The 18,362-nt window shown below is 34.7% G+C and overlaps 1 protein-coding gene across 3 annotated transcripts in view; it reads left to right on the top strand.

Annotated features, from left to right (window-relative positions):
* rtn2a (reticulon 2a) overlaps window positions 1–10,768 on the top strand; it is a 32,249-nt gene extending 21,481 nt beyond the window's left edge. For all 3 annotated transcript variants that reach the window (XM_005157471.6, NM_001029965.3, XM_005157472.6), the window contains 5 exons: window positions 981–1,119; window positions 7,145–7,214; window positions 9,637–9,683; window positions 10,139–10,197; window positions 10,387–10,768. In XM_005157471.6, coding sequence (XP_005157528.1) covers window positions 981–1,119; window positions 7,145–7,214; window positions 9,637–9,683; window positions 10,139–10,197; window positions 10,387–10,462 — 391 coding nt within the window. In that variant the 3' untranslated portion in view covers window positions 10,463–10,768. The remainder of the gene's footprint in view (window positions 1–980; window positions 1,120–7,144; window positions 7,215–9,636; window positions 9,684–10,138; window positions 10,198–10,386) is intronic.
* The last annotated feature ends 7,594 nt before the right edge of the window (window positions 10,769–18,362 follow it).

Here is an 18,362-nt window from a genome sequence, read left to right as displayed (position 1 = left end):
GTCAAGTACCACAATATGTAGTTACATCCACAAATGCCAGTTAAAACTGTACTGTGCCAAAAGGAGGCCCTATGTTAACAGTGTCCATAAGTGCCTTTCCTGGGCTCGGAGGCATCTGGGATGGACCATCACACATTAGAAATGTGTACTGTGGTCAGATGAATCAGTATTTCAAATAATTTTTGGGAGAAATGGGCACAATGTGCTTCGAACCAAAAAATACCAAAAAAAAGCTAAAATTGTGTCAGTGCCTTTGGCAAAGGTAATTTGCACTTCTGTGATTGCACTATTAATGCTGAAAAGTACATAGAGATTTTGGAGCACATTATGCTGCCTTCTTTTCCGAGGCGCCCATGGATATTTTAACAAGAACCACATTTTGCACACATTACAAAGTCCTGGCTGTGAAGAAAGAAGAGAGAGGTACTTGACTGGCCTGCCTGTAGTCCTGACCTGTTTCCAATAGAGAATGTGTGGTGCATTTTAAAGTCCAAAATGCGACAACAAAGATCCCATACTGTTGCACTCCTTAAGACTTGTTTGCAAGAAGAATGCGACAAAATTACTCCTGAAAATCTTCATCACTTGGTGTCTTCAGTCCCTAAACGTCTTTTAAGTGTTGTGAAAAGTAATAGCAACATTTTAAATTGGTAAATTCTTTACTGTTCCAACTTTTTTGAAATGTAAGAACCAACATTGGAATACGTGTTTATTTTGAAAAAGCACAAATAATAATAAAAAAACCAATAAAAATCATGAGGAACACATTAAATAATGTGTTGTGTTGTCTGCAATAACATACAAGTCAAAGTAATCTTAGCAATTACTACTTTCTTTAGTTTTTATTTGTGTTTTCCATATTGTCTCAACTTTTTCTGATTTGGGGTTTTAAAAAATTAGCAGTCATTAAATATTTTTTTTAGTTTTTTGTATATATTTTGTCTATGTCTCTAAATCTGTAAGTTTATGGTGTGCTGCAGGTCATATCTAGACCTGGACATCAGTTTAAGTGGGGAAGAGGCTGAGCACTGTCTACAGAGAGCCATTGTGTTGTCCTGCTCCGCTCTGGAAACCCTGAGGAACCTCATCTTTGTAGGAAACCTGTTCAGCTCACTCAAGGTGAGGCCTGGACCTATCACTTTTAAAAGTAGTTTAAACAGTTGTGTGGCAACAATGTGTGAATATAGCCACCTTATAATAGTAACAATATATTATTTTTAATATTTATAATCACACTTTATAAAAACAGTCTGCAAAAAGAATACTTTCATAGACATTCTCCCTTAGTATGTGTCATCAGAAAGGGAAAGCCCTGCCTAGTCACAATATCTCCCTCATTAGCATAGACAGCCCTGATTGAGAAGCAGCTGAATTCTTTTAGAGTTTTTGTGTCGTACCTGTCGAAGATAATGTCAGAGACTAATGCCGAGTTCAGACTGCATGATTTTCAAAGTAGTCATGTCACAGATGTTTTCACACAGCATGGGCTAGTGTTTTGTCACTGCTTTGTTTACACTGCAAGATGGATCGACGACAGGGACTTTCACATTGCATGACTTTACAATAGGAAGAATCGCCGACAACTTTGTCCAAACTACACCGACAAAAACACGTAGTATATCTTTTGTTATTAACTACATAACGAGAAAGATGCCTTTAATGGGGTAGAAAACATACATTATTGCTCACCTGGGTTTTAAAGGAATTAGCAATTTCTCCTCAACTTTCTTTTTTAACTTTCTGTATGAAGCGTCAAACAGACACGGGTGCTCCTGTCAACCCTCCACCATTTTTTCCTCCATTTCTTGGGTCCAAATAAACTGAAAATGAGCGCGTTTAACTTCTCCCCCAATCTTTCACTTGCCAGCAGGTACATACAAGTGAATGCTGCTCTCTCATTGGCTGTAGGCGATCGGCGATATTATTTTCAGTAAAAACTAATTTCACACGGAATGATTTGAATCGCAGACAGCTCCAGATATTTAGCAAGCCAAATATCTCACAGACATCGGCGACTCATCTGTGATTTTCTCAGATCGCGTCTTTAATAGTTCATACTGTGTGATTGTCACTCACGTGCATGAGCACCGATTTGCTTGTGATTTCAGGCATTTGTCGGGGATTTCTCAAAACCTGTCGGCGAGTCAAAATCGGGGCTAAAATCATGCAGTCTGAACTAGGCATAAGAGGCATTATCGTTACAAGTTTTAGGATGCACAAATAAACACCGAAGCCTCCATAGACAACCGTCTTCTTGGCTCCCTCTTTCGACATTTTCAGATATTCCAATTAGGTCATGTTTATCCTGTTTTGAATCTGCAGCTATTCTAACTCATAGGCATTTGTAGCTTCGCCCTTTTTTAAAAAGAGCACAGTCTCATTTGAATTAAAAGCAGCAGCAGTTAACAAATAGCACAATTAGGGTCAAACCTTAAAAGGGGCAGTTTCAAATTGGACGTCATTTATGGGAATTTTTGACCTGTTCCTTGACATACACTGTAAACCCTAATAAGATGAGACTATTTAAATGATTTGAGGAAAGTGATTCCCTCGGTTTGTTTGAGTACTGTAACATCGACAACTTAATTAATTGAACTGAACAAATGTGGTCTCTTTATTAAATTAACCTAAATGTTTAATTACAGATAACTTAAACATTTAAGTACAAATCATTTAAAATGTCTAATAGACTAAACACACAAAATACAACAAATACTTATGATTCTGATGCGATTCTTTTAAATCCGAGGATGTGTTCATTATAACTGTGTGAAAGAAAACGCCTCTACAAACACAAAAGCTTCTCTACAGAGGACAGAAATGGTTTGTCATTATTTCAGGCCTCTCAGCTGTGCAGTTTAATAATGTTGCTCACAGCTGTCACTGTAATTACCCTCAAAAGTTAGCACAAGAAATACTTCTGACAGTAGTTTTAGGCTGTATTTTCAAGCTTGTGTGGTCTGTTTGAGACATTAAATATCATATCTTACAGAGATTATGGCACAGAATTACATAATTCGTTAATCTGTATTGTGAGAGAATATTCTGGATTTTAAATTGATATTTTGTTTTTACGCTGTTGACTGTACACTCAAAAAGGATGTTTACTGTTTATTCAAACTACTTTTTTCAAATGAGCTGAATCAACACAATTCTTGACAACTTAATTGTTTTATGTTCATCCCACTTAAATTTGTAAAATCTGATGGTCAAAATTTATTTTGATGGTCTGTTTGTTGAATGTAAGCTGCATTGCATCGACATGCCAACTAATTCTCATTAGATGATAAGACTATAGATTATAGATAAGATTATAGATAAGGGTTAGTGTAAGTTGACATGTACTTGCAAAGTTTCTTATAGTCAGTTAAATGTTTGTCGAAGCAGCAGTGTCAACAGATATTAAGTAGACAGTCTACTAATACTCAAATGTACCATTAAAATAAAGTGTTAGCAAACTAATAAGTTAACTTAATTCCTTCATGCTGTCTGAACACAATTGTGTGGATCCCCGCATTTTTTAACAGTGTATGATAGTAAATTCATAACATTAATTTTTAGTACTGTATAATAATTTAAAGATAAATGTTTTATTTTTATTTGTTTACTTTTTGTTTTTTGCAGACTTAAGTATTTTTCATTATTCTAGCAGGGATGGATATGATAATACCAGGTTCTTTTGCTTGGGCAGAAAATAAAAAGACAATCTAATTAAAGAGATAGATTATTCAAAATACATTTTCTCAATAATAATAAGTGGCATGGTGGCTCAGTGGTTAGCATTGTCGCCTCACAGAAAAAAAGGTCGCTGGTTCGAGCTGGTTTCCAGCTGGGCATGTCGTGGATTTCCACTAGGTGCTTTGGTTTCCTCCACAGTTCAAAGACATGCACTTTAGGTGAATTGGATGAACTAAATTAGCCAAAGTGTATGAGTGTGTGTGTGTGAATGTGAGAGTGCATTGATGTTTCCCACTACTGTAGTTGACGGGTTTATTCCACTGTGTCAACCCCTCATAAAAAAGGGACTAAGCTGTAAGAAAATTATTGAATGTTGAATCAATCAAGAGTTCAAACTGAAATTACGTATGAGAAAAAATAACTGTTATTAACCATTTATTGCTCATTTTTATGGACATTTTTATTATTTTTATTCATGTTTTTATGATAATTTTGACTGCGCTAATGCAAACTACACAAACAGCAAAAATAATAATAATTTTTATTTTTTCAATAATTAAACATTTTACATTTTAGATAGAAAAAATGGTTCCATCAGGACCTTTAGGCCAAACATTTAAAATCCATTAAAATGGCTTTATTTCATCTGAGTGGCAAGTAAGCAAGGCCTTGTTTGCAAGGCTTTAAAATGCAAAGAAAACTTTCCTTTTCCCTGTTTTTTGGGCACTTCAGTCCAAATTAGTTCAAATAATGTGGGTATATTAGAACAGATATATCAGAGGTTGTTTTGTAAGTACAGTTGAAGTCAGTATTATTAGCCCCCCTTTGAATTTTTTCATCATTTCCCAAATGATGTTTAACTGAGCAAGGAAATTTTCAGTTTGTCTGATACCAACTTTTCTTCTGGAGAAAGTCCTATTTGTTTTATTTTGGCTAGAATAAAAGCAGTTGTTTTTTTTTTTTTTTAAACAGAAATAATAAACAGTGGGTAATAATTCAGGGGTCTAATAATTCTGACTTTAACTGTATATAGAGAAAAATATGTGTGAGTTTATATACATTCAAGTTATGTTTGTTTAACAGACAGAAAACATTTGAAAACATAATCGTTTTAGTCACTAATTTCTTTGCTAGAACAAATTTTCATAATTTTTACTAGTTATTTAGCAAGATATTAATGTTCTTTTTAGCTTAAAGTGCAATATATGCACTGTACTGTACCATAGATATATGTGCATTATGTAAACAAACTAATTTAGAAAGGTGAAAAAACGTAGAAAGGTAAAAAATTAAATAATAATGTTTATGGTATCATCAGAATGTGATATGCTCTTGTCGCCTATCCCAGTTTTTAGTTTTATTTATAAATAATAACTTGACTTATTTGATAATTTGGTATCAGAAGTGGCTAATATGAAAGGCAAAGGCCTCTAGATTACGCTTATTTTACCAAAATAAAATATGATCATGCATTGATTTTTAATTATTTCATTAGGACAGTAAGGTCTGATTTTTTAAGAATATAAAGTTATGGTGCAGTGAAAAAAAAAAAAAATTATTATCGTGTATGACTCCCATAAGCATGGAGGACTGCATCCATACATCTCTGCAATGACTCAAATAACGCATTTATCTTCTGAAATGAAAAAGAAAGCCTTGCAGGACTCCCAGAGTTGATCAGGATGCTTTGGATTCATCTTCAACGCTTCCTTCATCTAACCCCAGACATGCTCAATAATGTTCATGTCTGGTGAGCAGGCTGCCCAATACTAGAGCGCCTTGACCTGCTATCAAGAACTTTGATATGGATGCTGAAGTATGAGATGGAGCGCTATATTGCTGAAGAATTTGCCCTCTCCTGTGGTTTGTAATGTAATGGGCAGCTCAAATGTCTTGGCACCTCAGGCTCTCGATGTTGCCATCCACTCTGCAGGTCTCTCGCATGCCCCCATACTGAATGTAACCCCAAACCATGAGTTTTCCTTTCCCAAACTTGACTGATTTCTGTGAGAATCTTGGGTTCATGTGGGTTCTTATAGGTCTTGCAGTATTTGTGATGATTGGGATGCAGGTCAACAGATGATTCATCAGACAAATCTACCATCTGCCACTTTTGCAAATGATCAACTAGAAGTCAAGTTATTATTTGTTGCTCTTACAAGTGAAATCGATGGCAAGACTTTTGTCAGGTAGTGTACAGTGTTATAGTGTAAGTTATAGTGAAAGTGAAGAACAAAAAAAAAACAAGCATTATTCTTTTTTGTTTAACACTGACTGTTACTCCCCTCGAGATGAAACAAAGGCTCAAATCCTTCTTGATTTTAACTGACATTTATTCGGACTTAAGTCTGTACTATGTCTTGTACAATCTAGCCTTGCACTCCTTTATGTCCTAATAATGCCGACAGAACTATGAAAAGAAATACATAAACTTAAATTAACCCTTTAAAGGTGATGTTGCACGTAATCAACAACATACATACAACCAAAAGATAAAGTGCACATTCAACATGTAAAGAAAGACACTTAATTGGCTAATTATACATTAACATACGGACACATAATCATACATGTTCACATACGTTAACACTATTTGACATACCTCATTGGCCTCTTTAACTCAAAAGGAATAAATTTGAAGGGTTGCAGTTTCTCTTTAACAAACTTCTCTGTACTTCTTAATCCTTGTAACCATGTTATTAGCACAGCACCTTGTAGCTGTAGTACTTGAAGTGCATCGGAAGAATATCTTGATTGCAACAATGAAATAATTCCCAAGCTAAACATAACAAGAAATAGGTTCCCCCCTCCTTTTTACAGTTTTAGTTGAATAACTTTAAATAAATTAACATGCGTTAACAACAAATATACATTACTTATTTATGCAAATAGGCTACTCTGAACATTTTAACTATTTATTGCATTTTTAATGTAAAGTGCATGTTATAGTGTGTAATATATGAGAAATGCATCTGACGGCAGCCACACTGAAATTTTTTTTACCCTTTTTTTACCCTTTTTTTAAATGATGGAGAAAAGATTTTGCAATGTTTCTGATCTAACTGACTGAAATATTGAGCCTAGCACTCAGCAGACTGAAACAGTCCTCCAGTTTCGGGGTGTCACAGAGTCACACTATGACCTGTGTGGAATGTGACATGGGACACATGTGGTCTTATGTAGCATGAGACGGGAGGATAAAGAGGGTCTTGTCCTGAGTGCCGTTTCCAGTTTCAGACTTGCGAGACAAGAAACTCCACACTGAGAGATATAACGGGAAAGATTTTCTCTGTGGGCCTAAAGCACAGTGTTTGATAAAAACCTTCCAATCGACACATCCCGCAGTAGATGTAGAGCTTTGACAGAATGTTGAAGTGGCTTGTGGAATCAGATGTGTGTTTTCTGTGCACTCTGTTTACACAAACACTGAGGAATCGAGTAATGAAATGTTTGTTGTTTTCCACAGTTCTGGCTGCTGATGTATGTGGTCACGTTTCTGGGGAACCTCTGCAATGGCCTTACCTTGATCATCATCGGTAGGATGCACGTTTACTTTTAGTGGTTGTTCACATGAATATTTTTAACTGTAAATGGGAAATATTTCATGTGTTTTGCACTGCACTGTAAACCCTAATAAGTTGAGACTACTCAAATGATTTGAGGAAAGTGATTCCCTAAAGCCTGCTTTCCATTGCACATGACAAGTGACAAGCGACAGACCGGAGGTCATTCATTTCCAATGTAGTCTGGGAGCTGCTTGGAGTTCCGATCATCTCCGTTTTAGGAAAATTCGGATCCGAATTGAGCTGCGGATCCGTTGAAATATTTGAACTCCTGCGACTAGACCGTTTGGACCGTATTCCAGTGTTGTACAAGCAGGTCTCTGTGCGTGAGATGAGAAATACTGTAGGAGTTTATTTGGTTATTTTTTTGAATCAGAAAAAGTCCATATTACATAAAAAAAACATTTCTGTTCATTAATGTTAGTGATAAAGTAATAAAAATAAAATGTTTTATTTTGTCTCCACATTCCCTCCAATATTTTAGCGGTCTCTGAGTTTCTAGTATTCATTCATTCAATTATTCAACCATGGTGAATGCACGGAGAATAATAGCTCTCGCTTTTGCACTCTTTTATTTTGGACACTGCGAGAACAGCTTCTCTCTCATGGTTCACGACAAAACTGAAAATTCCACAAGGCGGCATATTCCGACAGACGTGTCCAAATGTTGTGTGCAGTGGAAAGTACATTTGAGTAATGGGAAATCAACAATTAATTGAGTTGACCAAATGTGGTCTCTTTGTTGAATTAACCTAAATGTTTAGTTACAGATAACTTAAATGTTTATGTACAGATAACTTAAAATGGCTAATTGACTAAACTTACATTTTTTTTCAGCTTTTATATTCTTTACTCACTGGGCTCTTTATATTGATGTTTATATTTAGCTGCATCATGTTGAAGTTTGGCAACATCAAATTTTTACGAGGTGGGTCGTTAGCTCAACGCTCAACCCCCACTCTGGAGGACCATGACATACGCATGTATACTAAAGACACTTTAGCTCAGGGATTTTCATACTGTGGGTCGCGATCCACTAGTGGGTCGCACAGTGAACAAAGGTGGGTCGGGCAATGTCACATAGCTGCAGCTATATTTTTGTTGCGGTGAATCGAAACCAGTACGATAATGAGCGAACGACTCTTTAGAGACGATTCTGTTTTTCAAATGAATCATTTAGATTAAAACACATGAACTGAAACAGTCTGAATCAGATTTCATTGAATGACTGAGCAGGGCCGGCCCGTGGCATAGGCAGCTTAGGCAAATGCTAAGGGCGCTGTACATCCAGGGGGGCACCAGAAATGAGCGCGGTTAAGTTGGTTTTGTTTTTGATATTCCTGACACATTCTGTGATAGACGGCAATAACTCAAAAACCTCTTACCCTAAAAAGATCTAAAGTGTGTTTCCTACTAAAAGACAAACCTGGTTATCTTTTAAAGCTGTCTTCTTCTTCTTTTTTTTCGGTCAACATTACGACCACTGCTCCGTTTGAGCCCTCGCAATCTGCGTTTAGGCGGGAGAGCTCGTGCTGAGCGGTGCTATCAGTAAGGGACCGACGGAAAAGTGCTTCTTTTTCCTCTTTTTTTTTTTTGCTCCATCCTGCATGCTTCATTTAAAACACTACTAATTTTCTCTTAAATGAGCACAGTTACTAAAGTAGTCGAATGTTTCATTATAGATCTGTGCATTTTTACATTAACTCCTCTGTTATCAAACAAAACACAATGAGAGATTCACTTGCTGCTCTTCACTAAATAACTATAGTAACTTTAATCAATATGCAAATACAATTAAAAGTGATGCAGGTTTTATAGCTTTATTTAATTTCTGTATAGGCCATTGATTTTAATAGGCTCAACCTTTTATTTTATTGTCAATATTTTCTAATGTTTGCTATGTATTCTATCATTTGATGCAATTTTTTGTTCCTTATTTTTTACATCCCAACCTTGACAGATTGCGAATCAGTAAATAGCTTTAGTGCTTTCTGTTAGTTTTAACGTCAGCTATTGTTATGGAAGGGCATAGATGTTATGGAAAATAGTAATAGTATTGTAACTACCCCCAGCATTCCTTCCTCAAGCAAATGTGTAGATATTAGATCTATTCAGCAATAACGTTAATTGCATTGGCATATTTATCTGACGTTTTCCCAGCTTGTAGTAGTCGTAAGCTATTTAGTTTCTCATGACTATACACTAGCAGTGGAGTTTACTGCGATGTGACTGGGCGCCCCCTGAAATCTTGCCTAGGGCGCCAAATTGGTAAGGGCCGGGCCTGCTAGCTATGAATGTTTCAACGTTTAATCACCAAAAAGTCATCTCATACATAAACATAACTTTATTTATTGATGTATTGAGGCTTAGATTTGTTTTTTTGTGTTATTTTCAGGTGTGATTGCAGTCTTCTCTGTCCCTTTGTTTTACACCCGTCACCAGGTAATATATCCGTATATTATATTGTATATAAAATATACGTCCCATTTTGGAATTCATTGGTTAAATCTAAATAGTTAATGTTACAATGTCAAAATCAAAATGACTAATTACTTTTGTTTTTTGAAAAAACTAGCAACCAGTATGAACTAATATGTAATGAATAAGTGCAGTACTTGCATCTACTCAATAGGTATAAAAAGTAGTATCTAATGAATAAGGGATAGTACTAATGGAAAAAATACCTACACATTTTATAGGCTGAATGTTAAAACAGCTTGCCATACAAAAATAGAACTTTGGATTCACTATACTATATGCATGTATTACAATATCTTCATATCTATCAACAATGTTTATGTTTTCGTAAATTGAATCACTATTTATATGCAGATACATGATGCATATTGTTGTTACTGTTAAAATGTATCAGCTAATATCACTCTCTTCATTTACAGGATAAAGTGGACAGCTGCATTGTAGCAGTTCAAGCCCAAATTGACAACATCAAGGACTTGTGAGTACAGCGCCATCTAGTGCTAGCACTGCTACATCTCTTCCTTTTATATTTACTGTATGCTTCAGTATGCTTCTGATCATATAGTTTATTAACCAGTTCTGATCCCCATAAACCAATAAATAGCACAAGCTATATTATGATAGTTTTTTATTTTTATTTTATTAATAATATTTTTCTGTCAAACAGCTTTTATCGCCTGACCCAGGGTGGCGGACCACCTCCAGATCCCACCCCTGGTGGAGCTAAACCCAAAGCCCATTGAGACAAACCACACAGAAGAGGAGGAGCCATGCGCTGTCACTCAAAAATGTCTTAATTCGCAGTCTGTGCTCAGAGTCCCACCCCTGCAGCAGTAAGGGAGGGGTTTATGACACACGGCCTTATATGGGAGGAAATACGTATTTAATGGAGGACAATCTGCTTCTATGGCTTTGGAATTTGAATAAGTGAAAGACATGTTTTCATTTACACACTTCAGTGTCAGTATGAGTGTATGAATGAAACACAGACCAAGATACTCAATAATGGTCCCTGTATGGCAAGCTGTTTTAACATTTCATCTGTAAAAGAAAAATAATAATAGCATCTTTTTTCATGTTACTGATACTTTACTTTATATTCTTATAGTAAATATTAGTGTTTTTATTAAAATATACTAGTATTTATTTATTAGAAACTACTACTTCTTTTCTTTAGGTATTAGTGCCTTTTGATACTAGTATCTTCGTAATTCAACCCAAACTTATTCTGATTACATACCTCTATATACATTTCTGGAGAGCACCACATACATCCCAGGAGCTACTTCTTTTTTTTTTTTTTTTTTGCAGTTTTTTTTTTTTTTTGCAGTTTTTTTTTTTTGTGTGCGTTTTTTCAGACCTCGAATTTCTCTTGCGAGTGCCATTCGCACCTGCTGTTCTCATGTAAATCTACCAAAGGCCGCTGTTGTCTGACTGACTGGCTGACTAATCGACTGACCACCCTTCTTCTTCCCTAAACTCAACCAACAGTGTTTTAAAAACCACCGATTGACCAGCGCCCGTCCATTTCTCTAAACCCATCCAACAGTGTTTTCAAAACAATCCAGAATACGAAAAGCCCTCGTGGCAGCCTGATTTTTACCACGTTTTCAGATTTTACCACATTTTCACACTGTTAATTCCTTGTTGTTCAATTTTTTGGCTTTTGTTTTTGTCTTACCTACTTTCTGGAACTGTTCTTCGCTGGACTTGAATGGCATCGTCACGGTCAACTACGCTCTGCATCTCAAATTCTCAGACATACGTGGCAAGCCACAGGACAAAGTGCGGAAAAGCCGACCATATGGAATCAAGTGGTCAGCTGGTAGCCCAAAAAGAACTGTGTCATACCGACCCGTATCATTCGTTTTAAAGTCAAAATGCAGCCATAGGTTCCTCTGGCTACATAATTTGCGATCTCCAGAAATGTATATATAGGGGTACATTTTCAGAATAAGCTTATGTTGTTCTAACTGCTACTACTAATTATTCATCAGATATTTTTTAGAAACTTTACCTAATTAATAGGTATGAGAACCAAATGAACAAGTACTAGTAACTAATAGTAAGGACTAGTATCTAAGGTTAAAATTTAATTCAAGGTGACATAGTTACAGTGTAATTATACATTTAACTACAGTGTAATATTAATTAATTATATACTAATACATAATTCATTGTAATTGCTATAGTAAGTGCATAGAACATGTGTAACTTCGTCACCTTAAATCAGGGGTGTCCACACTCGGTCCTGGAGGGCCGGTGTAATGGAAAGTTTAGCTCCAACCCTAATCAAACATGTACCATTTGCTATTTACATGACAGACTTTGTAAGTGGAAAAACTGAGTATTTCACTAGCGAGAAAAACGTTAAACAGAGCATCTGCAGCGTTAGAATGAGAGATCAGCCTTCTCATTATTTACTTTTACATTCGCTCTCGTGGATAGGGAAACCTTGTATGCACAGACATCCATTAGCCTATACATAATTAATTTTGTTTGTTAAGCGCAAAGACTTGTTTCAAAAATGAACAATAATAACGAAGTGTGGTCAAAAAACTGAGTTATATCCAAATACATATGCTGTGCCCCATATGGTCTAAAACCTGACAGGTGGGCAAATCTAAGCTTGTTTTTAATAAAACAAATATAAATATGAATATAATAAATAATACTACTAATAATAATTACATTATACAAAAGCAAATTGTCTTGAATAAACTGAAAAAGCCTCCCGAGATGAAAAAGGCATGAAAGTATGCTTTTTATATTTATGTAGGCTAGAAAATAATATGTTTTGTAATACTTTAATCCTTTATATTTATATCCTATATATATCCTTAATATATATTTAATATATCCTTAATATTTAAATTCTTTTTTAAATGTAAAGATATTTGCGTATTGCTCTACATCTTGTGTGCATTAAGCAGTGTGTAAGCGAGGCGCACAACTAACGCACTCTGCGCTGGACTTTAGACCGGCTTTGTTCTGGTCCATAAAACAGACTATTATAGTTTCTCAAAAAAGCAACGCGCCAGCAATGCGCCTCAACACGCCTCCCTTTTCAGATCAGAACGCCTATGGGCACACATATGAGCGCGAATGCATTGGCTATTTAAACAGCGTGGCGCAAAACGTCAAAACGACTCTTGCGCCAAGCTGAAACTAGCAAACAACAATTGCATCGTGCCTTGCTCCACATTGCGCCGGAAGTATGATAGGGCCCATAGATGTCTATGAAGATGGCAATAATAACCTTTTTTTATGTACTCAATTCATGTCACATATGCACTGTTTATATTACTAGAATGTTTATTTTTCTCGCAGTTAAACGCTCACTTTCATGTATTACAGGAGAAGTTGATGAATTAACATGTTGTGAATCCAGCAGCTCTCATCTCTCCCCTGCAGTGCAGACTAACACAACACCCATCACAGATCAAATAATATGATCAGTATTAAGCTCTTTAAATCACAAAACACATTCTTAAACATATTTGAGAATCTGAATGTCAGATATATAACACTATATCTAGGATGTTTGTCAATATTTGCAGAAAATAAAAGCATAAATAATAAAAAGAAAATCAATATATTGATATATTTCATTGAGGCTGAGGTGTTTCATGTGATAAACTTGACGTCACCATGGCATCTTTAAAGTGACACGTTCCAAATGACAGTTATATTAAAATACTTGCACACTCATAAAGGGATTCATTTAAAATATACTAGTTTCTAAAAAAAAAATATGTATTAATAGCATGGACATAGATGCTAGTGCAGTTTTTGAAATGCTTAAATGGCTTGCCATAGCCCCTTGAGAGTTATCTGAACAAACATGGATGACTTCAGTGAAGTAACAGCAGTGAAAATATGAATCAGAACTTTTTGGAAACCATATTGACTGCAGTTGACCAGCAGGACCAGTTTTTTGGATGAGGTTTTTACTTCTGACAGTCTCAGAATATCTCATTGTGTTTGTGTGTATGTGTGGACAGATAACGCCTGTTAATGAACCCAAGAGCTATTAAAGCCACAATGTTATTTTCTTTTCCAATGATTTGTCTCCTTGGTGTTATTTTATTGGGAAGGAAAAAAAATGAGTGAAGTACCCAAACCTTTTGTCAAAGCCATCATTGATGCAGTACATGTGTGACTGCTGACCTTTGAGCACTGAAGATTCACATGGCGTATCAGTGAGGTCAGTTGAGCTTCTGACCTTTTGTGGCAGAACGAATTCACCAGTCAAATGTCGTCAGAAACATAACAACCCTAAAATAGTGTGGTGACGTTTTGAAAGTGTGGGTTAATGACTAGCTTTATTTTCCAAACCTGTTTAAGTTTCTTTTTTCTGTTGAATACAAATTAAGAGATTGTGAAGAATGTTCGGAAACTACAACCCAAACATGAAGATTTTGTTTTTTCGGATGAACTTTCCCTAGACTCTGTTTGTTACTTAATGTATTAATTACCCCATTAGTTCATGCTGAATTTAACCATCATGAACTCATAATATGTTAGTATATACTTATATCATGACTTTACTTGGAGGGGCACATCATCATTAACCCATTCCTAACTACTCATGAACTCCTTATGCATGTCTAACTATGTTGTTTACACTAAATAACAATAGAAAAGTGTAGTTTAAACAGAGAAGTTCATTAGTAGTTAAGGATGAGTTAACGATGATGTGACCCTCCAAGTAAAGTCATAATATAATTACAGTTGAAATCAGAATTATTAGCCCCCCTGAATTATTAGCGCCTGTTTATTTTTTATTTTTTCACAATTTCTGTTTAACAGAGAGAAGATTTCCTCAACACATTTCTAAACATAATAGTTTTAATAACTCATTTCTAATAACTGATTTATTTTATCTTTGCCATGATGACAGTAAGTATTTTACTATATATTTTTGAAGAAACTTCTATACAGCTTAAAATGACATTTAATGGCTTAACTAGGTTATTTAGGTTAAATAGCAGGTTAGGGTAATTAGGCAAGTTATTGTATGATGATGGTTTGTTCTGTAGACTATGAAAAAATAGCTTAAAGGGGCTAATAATTTTGTCCTTAAAATGTTGTATAAATTTAAAACTGCTTTTATTCTAGCCGAAATAAAACAAATCAGACTTTTTCCAGAAGAAAAAATATTATCAGACATACTGTAAAAATATCATTGCCCTGTTAAACATCACTTGGGAAATATTTAAATAATAATAAAAAAATCCAAAGGGGGGCTAATAATTCTGACTTTAACTGTATACATTAACAGCTCATGAGTTCATGTTGGTAACATTTAGCTTAATCTTAAATGTTATTTAATACATTAACAAACAACATGTACTAACAAGTAATTAGGGTAGTCGTTATTCACACAAGAACTCTTGCGACTCATGTTGTACCTTCAAGTTAGTTAATGATTATCACAAGCCTTATTACTCATCAATAATTCATTAGCAACATAAAGTAATGTTTAGTTTACATATTAATACATCATTATTCATGTACTGGAAACCACTACCCAAATATGAAGAAATCAAAAATAGGAACTATTTGAGTGTGAGTTAATGATAAGATTTTTTAATGAACTTTCTCTAGACTCTTGAGCATGAGGTGATGATGTGTACATTTTATTTTTATTGGATGAACTTTCCCTAGACTCTACTTCTTTAAAGCATTTTATCTGAAAGATTATAAGGTATTAATAAATAATAGTAATCTAATAACAATAATAATATTAGTTTACAATAATTGTTATGATGAGTGAATATGTAAACTAATAAATACTTTATTATGAACTAATGATGAGTTAATGCATGTGCTAATCATGAACTAACTTAGCATGAGTCGTTCTTGTTAGTACATGCTTGTTTGTAATTTAATGTATTGATTACCACTTTAGATTATGCTTAATTCAACCATCATGAACTCATGATATATTAATGTATAATTATATTATGACTTTACTTGGAGGGGGAACATCATTATTAACCCATTCTTAACTGCTCATAAACTACTTATGCATGTCCATTTAGTGCGTTTACACTGAATAACACACTGAAGTGTTTTGTCAGTGTCAACATCAACATGAACAGTTTAAACACAGGAGTTCACAAGTATTTAGAGAAGTTAAAGAGCCCCTATAATGGGTTTTTGAGAATGATCTTCCATGTAGTTACACAGCTCTTAGGGAAGTGAAATATCCAGCTAAGACTTAAATCTAAAAATTGTAGTGTTCAACACTATTGACATATGCGTGCGCTTGACGCAGCAGTATAATCAGTCCTAAGTTGGCGGTTCATTTTGCTGTGGTGACCCCTGATTAATAAAGGGACTAAACGCTGAATTATACTTCTGCGTCAAGCACATGCATGTGCTACGGCGCAACCTACTCGTTGGCCGTCGGCGTCGCTGATGGGCACCTCTCAAAAAATGTAACTACACGTCGCAACGACGCGTAGCGCAAGCTCTGTGATTGGTCGGCTTTGTAGCGCTGACGAGTCTGGGTGGGATCGAGAGTTTTAAGTTTGGAGTCCTGTGAATGGAAAGTTTTGTTTTGTGTTTACCTCACGGTTAAAGATGTCGCAGGCCTGCCAGTTCCTGCCTCAAAATGAGCGAGTTTGAGCCACTTGTACATTAAGGAAGTGTTCAGAAAAAATAAAACACCAGCGAAGAAACTCGACACAGAGGAATATAAATGCCTCACTGCCAACTAGTGTTTCGGAAGCGTTATTGCAGAACAACAGAAAAAGCGTGCAGAAGTATAAATGCACAGCTGCGCACGTTGCATGTGCCGAGGGTGACGCCGATCACTTGATGCAGAAGTATAAACCAGGCTTAAGCCGAAAAGAAAATTAATGAATTAATTCCAAGTGTTCACACACAAAAGTTTTTTTGCATTTTTGCCTTGATAATACAAAAGCTAGGTAGGTATGACAGTTGTCATAATAGCTGTATAAAAGACAAATCTTGTATGAAAATATAGGGATAAAGAAGCAATACAGGATCAATATGGCGGACTGGCCATCGGGAGCACAGGGATCCTGATCCTGACCCCCCACCCCTTCAATTTTGGAATGACCTTTAATTACTTTTCCCCGTTGAAAATGCTGTCCCACTCCGCCACTGCCTGCTTTGCACACATAAGCACCTTAATTTTGCCTATATGTGGCATATGCGCATATATGCAGTGTATATAAGCCATTCTTCAATCACGGCACTTTTAGCCTTGTGAGGTTGAGTAAAAAAAACTTGCTCAAAATTAACGTAACAGCCTCATAAGTTTAAACAATTTGTCTAGTTTAAAATCTGTAAGAGGACAAACTTAGATAAGAGAAACTTTTTTTTTTCCATCGTGAACTGAACAAATGTCAATTTCACCAAATCACAATATACAGCTTTTATTTCAAAATGAAATAAATGATGGCAGTCAAACATTGTCCAAGATCATTTTTGTATCTAGTTTAACAAATCTTTCCACAATATATATATATATATATATATATATATATATATATATATATATATATATATATATATATATATATATATATATATATATATATATATATATATACATTTATCAATGAAAATTAGTTGTATGCTGAATTGTACACCCGTCACATTCTAAAATTTAATATTAATTTAATTAGTTTGGAAATGACACTGATACCGTGTGACAGCTATATTTTGTATAAAAAAAACTCTATTGATAATAGTCTCACATTAATAACTATAAAATATTTACATTACTTTACTACTGCTTTATTTAGATACATTAATTTATACAAGATAAATAATATTTTAAAATGTCACTTCTTATTGTTGAAGTTTAAAACTCTGGGTGTGCGACAAGGTGAAAACAGTGATTTTGACATCTAAAAGGAGGTTGAATAATATGAAAAAATATAATAGAAAGGTAGTACATTTTTTAAGTAGGTTTTATTGTTAGTTTTTTTTTTTTTTTTTTTTTTTTTTACAAAAATTTTAATTTGAACAAAATTATATATATATTAAGGACATATAAAGTGACCGTGGTTGAAGAATTACCCATTTATTATCATACATGTGCTACTGCATACGGGTTTGTTATATGTTATTTGTGGGCAACTAGCTTATGTTTTTGTAATTAACTGAGAACTATAGATTAAACACGGTTTTGTTACACTAATCATAGTTGAGTGTTTAAAAACATGTAGCCCTACAAATGTTGCTAACCAATCCCGCAAAAATAAATACATGCAACAATTTCGCAAGGAAAATAAGTTTTTTTCTCTCCAATGCGTCGTGTTTACCGACCTCAACAGCTGTTTTGTAATTAAAAAAAGTTAAATGTTCAAAAGCTGTTTCGTGTATTGACAATACTGGACATATTTGTCCGCGAAAACACACATATATCTTATCAGAAATTGCATTAAATAAACAAAAATTATTTTTTTTACAAAAAAATTAAAAAATTATTTTTTAACAAAACGATTATTTGCAATGATTTATAAGAAAAAATGTTTTTTTTTTTTCTTTATAAAAAGGCTACGAGTTGCTGATGTAAATTAATGGTCAATTCAGCACTTATTATTACAGTTTCATAACTTAAGCTAAACAAGTTATAAAAGAATTACACATTTTACGTTG

The sequence above is a fragment of the Danio rerio genome, chromosome 15, assembly GCF_049306965.1.
Source record: "Danio rerio strain Tuebingen ecotype United States chromosome 15, GRCz12tu, whole genome shotgun sequence".
Lineage (NCBI taxonomy): Eukaryota > Metazoa > Chordata > Actinopteri > Cypriniformes > Danionidae > Danio > Danio rerio.
Note: the sequence above shows the minus strand (reverse complement) of the source record. Positions and strands in the feature narration are given on the sequence as shown.